We start from the raw sequence: 3606 nt of genomic DNA, 5'->3' as shown, positions 1-3606 counted from the left end.
GAGGTTCAAGGCCATGGTGTGGAGACTAAGTCTTAACTCACGAGGCCTATCCACGTAGAGTGAGATGGTCCACGGACCGTGCCGCATGTCCGTGGAATGGGGCTGAGACATGGAATTTTTAGGGGAGTTTGGTGGAGGCTAAGGCTGGACTCATGACTCCCATCTACGGGGCGTGAGTCAGTCCACGCCTCGTGGTCCTGGGCTCGTGAATGAAGCTGCATTTGGCAGCTTTTGGAGCAGCCTCTTGGCTCTCATCAAGGACCTTGTGGGAGCCTTGCCTTGATGTATAAGCTCTAGGACCTTGGTACTAGGTTAGGGAACTTATTTAAAGACCCTCACCTTACGTAGTAACTTCATTAGACTACTAGACTACATGCTATGCTCTAGCTTGGAGAAGGTAGTTCCTCCTAAGATGATATGAAATGATAATGTTGTGCATTTTCCCGGAGTGTTACAATATATCCCCCTTAGGAACATTCGTCCCCGAATGACACTTAAAATGCATTACGGAGGGGGGGGGGATTAACGACTCAAGACTAGCAGCCCAACAACATGCAACATTAACAATGCATAGAACATAAGAGGAACATCACTCCACCTCAAGACATAATCAATGCAATCACAAGGAGGTAAGAACTACATCTACAACCCACTATGCACACAACATTATCATTTCATATCATCTTAGGAGGAACTACCTTCTCCATGCAACAAGCTCAACACAATCAATCAACAAAGAGCCATCTAGCCATATCATAAAAAGTATAGCACACATGTTCATTAGTTCACCTCACGAAGTCAAATATGCAACCATTATACTAAAGTGCAGCTCCACATGAGGAATACATAAATCATGAAAACTCAATACATGCTAAACATGAATTCTCACAAGAACATGCACACATAAGAAAATCATAACGAAAACTCATAGTACAATTATTCCAAAACGCCAACTCAAGAACTAATTACCTCAAGTAGGGGTAGGAGTAAAAGGAAAAAGATAAGGATAGCGGGACTTCATATTGGCCTTAGCCTCCCAAGTAGCACCCTCAACTAAGTGATTCCTCCATAAGACTTTAACAGAGACTACCTCTTTGTTCATTAACTTCCCAACTTGTCGGTCTAAAATCTCAACCGGAACTTCTTTATAGGAAAGATTTTCATCAACTCCCAAACCCTCTAAGGGAAGGATGGATACCAGATCACCAATGCACTTCCTGAGAATGGAGACATGGAACACTGGGTGAACCGGAGCCAACTCACTGGGTAAGTCCAATTCATATGCAACATTTCCCACATATTTCAAGATTTGGTATGGTCCCACATATTGATGACTAAGTTTCTCCTTCTTGACAAACCTCATCACACCCTTCATAGGTGATATTTTTAAGTATACCCAATTACCAATCTCAAATTGAAGATCCCTTCTTCTATTTTCGGCATAGGACTTTTTCCGACTTTGAGCCATCTTCAACCTCTCTCTAATGGGTTGAACTTTTTCGATGGCATCATAAACTAGATCGGGACCAATTAGAGAAAACTCAACTACTTCAAACCAGTCCACTGGAGATCTACACCTCCTACCATAAAGTGCTTGAAACGGAGTCATGGCAATGCTTGAGTGGTAACTATTGTTATAGGCAAATTCAATCAATGGAAGATGATCGTTCCAATTTCCCTTGAAATAAATCACACACACCCTCAACATATCCTCTAAGGTCTAAATAGTCTGTTCCGCTTGACCATCCATCTGAGGGTGGAAAGCGGTACTAAGTTTAACATTGGTACCAAGTCCTCTTTGGAATGCCTTCCAAAAATGAAAAGTAAACTGAGTACCCCGATCAGATTTGATGGACAAAGGAACCCCATGTAACTTCACTATTTCCTCGATGTATAACTTAGCATAGTCTTCTGCCGAGAAGGAAATCTTGACAGGAAGAAAATGGGCTGATTTCATCATCATATCAACAATGACCCAAATAGAATCATGTCGCCTTCGAGTACGAGGCAACCCCACAACGAAGTCCATATTCACCTCCTCCCACTTCCAAATGGGAAGATCTATATCTTTTAAAAACCTCTTGGTTTTTGGTGTTCGACTTTTACTTGCTGACAGTTTGGACATTTTGCCACAAGGGCCGCTATATCTTTCTTCATGCTATTCCACCAATAGACTTCCCGTAGATCACGGTACATCTTCGTGGCTCCCGAATGAATGGAATATCGTGAACCATGAGCCTCTTCTAGAATATGATCTCTCAAGCCATCAACATCCGGAACACACAATCTATCGTGGTACCTAAGCACACCATCTCCCCATTGGGAGAAAGCCTCAACGAACTTGTTGAGAACCAATTCTTTCAAATCCATCAAAATAGGATCAAGATGTTTCTTAAACTTCACATCAACCACAATGGATGACTGAGAACTATGGTGAACCATGAATTTACCCTTTGAAAAATCTACCAGTTGCACACCTAAACAGGCCAACCTATGAACATCGCGAACTAGTTCCTTTTTCTCATCTTCTACATGAGCCATACTGCCCATAGTCATTCGACTAAAGGCGTCGGCAACTACATTAGCTTTGTCGGGGTGGTAAAGGACACTCATATCATAATCTTTCAAAAGTTCCAACCACCTCCTCTATCGGAGATTCAAATCTCTCTGACTAAACACATATTGGAGACTCTTGTGGTCAGTGAACACGTCTACATGGATCCATATAAGTAGTGCCTCCAAATTTTCAAGCCAAAAACTATCGGTGCCAGTTCTAGATCATGGGTTGGGTAATTCTTTTCATGTACTTTGAGTTGCCTCAAAGCATAGGCAATCACCTTGCCATGTTGCATAAGGAAACATCCCAAACCCACTCGGGAAGCGTCGCAATAAACTACAAACCCATCAGTACCCTCCAGTAAGGTCAACACCGGAGTGGTAGTTTGTCTATTCTTTAACTCCAGGAAACTCTTCTCACAAGTCTCTGATCACTCAAATTTGGATTTCTTTTGAGTCAAAGTCGTTAACGGAGAAGCAATAGATGAGAAACCTTCAACAAACCTTCTATAATACCCGGCCAAGCCCAAAAAACTTCGTATATCAATGGGAATTAAAGGTCTAGGCCAATTCTTAACCACATTGGTCTTCTTAGGATCAACCTCTATACCTCAACTTGACACTATATGACCGAGAAAAGCAACCAACCTTAGCCAAAACTCGCACTTGCTAAACTTAGCATACAATTGCTGGTCTTTGACGACTTTCAAAACTATCCTCAACTTCTATATGTGATCTCCCTCACTCTTATAATAAATCAAAATATTGTCAATAAAGACTATCATAAATGAATCAAGGTATTATCTAAACACCCTATTTATAACATCCATAAAAGCTGCCGGAGCATTGGTTAGACCAAAAGACATCACTAAGAATTCAAAGTGACCATACCTAGTTCGGAAGGTTGTCTTAGGAATATCAACGTCTCTCATCCTAAGTTGGTGATATCCCGAACGTAAGTCAATCTTCGAAAAATACCCTTGGAGTTGGTCAAATAAATCATCAATCCTGGGGAGCGGGTATTTATTCTTTATAGTGACCTTGTTCAGC

The 3606-nt window shown here is 41.5% G+C and overlaps 1 protein-coding gene across 1 annotated transcript; it reads right to left on the bottom strand.

The window, feature by feature from the left end:
• Positions 1-970: 970 nt before the first annotated feature.
• LOC125859043 (uncharacterized) lies at positions 971-2550 on the bottom strand. Its single transcript, XM_049538786.1, has 2 exons — positions 2300-2550; positions 971-1628 (listed from the first exon to the last, which is right to left on the bottom strand). Exons 1-2 carry the CDS (start codon positions 2548-2550, stop codon positions 971-973), a joined length of 909 nt encoding a protein of 302 aa, XP_049394743.1.
• Between the last annotated feature and the right edge of the window lie 1056 nt (positions 2551-3606).

This window comes from Solanum stenotomum, chromosome 3 (genome assembly GCF_019186545.1).
Source record: "Solanum stenotomum isolate F172 chromosome 3, ASM1918654v1, whole genome shotgun sequence".
In the NCBI taxonomy this organism is placed as follows: Eukaryota; Viridiplantae; Streptophyta; class Magnoliopsida; order Solanales; family Solanaceae; genus Solanum; species Solanum stenotomum.
Note: the sequence above shows the minus strand (reverse complement) of the source record. Positions and strands in the feature narration are given on the sequence as shown.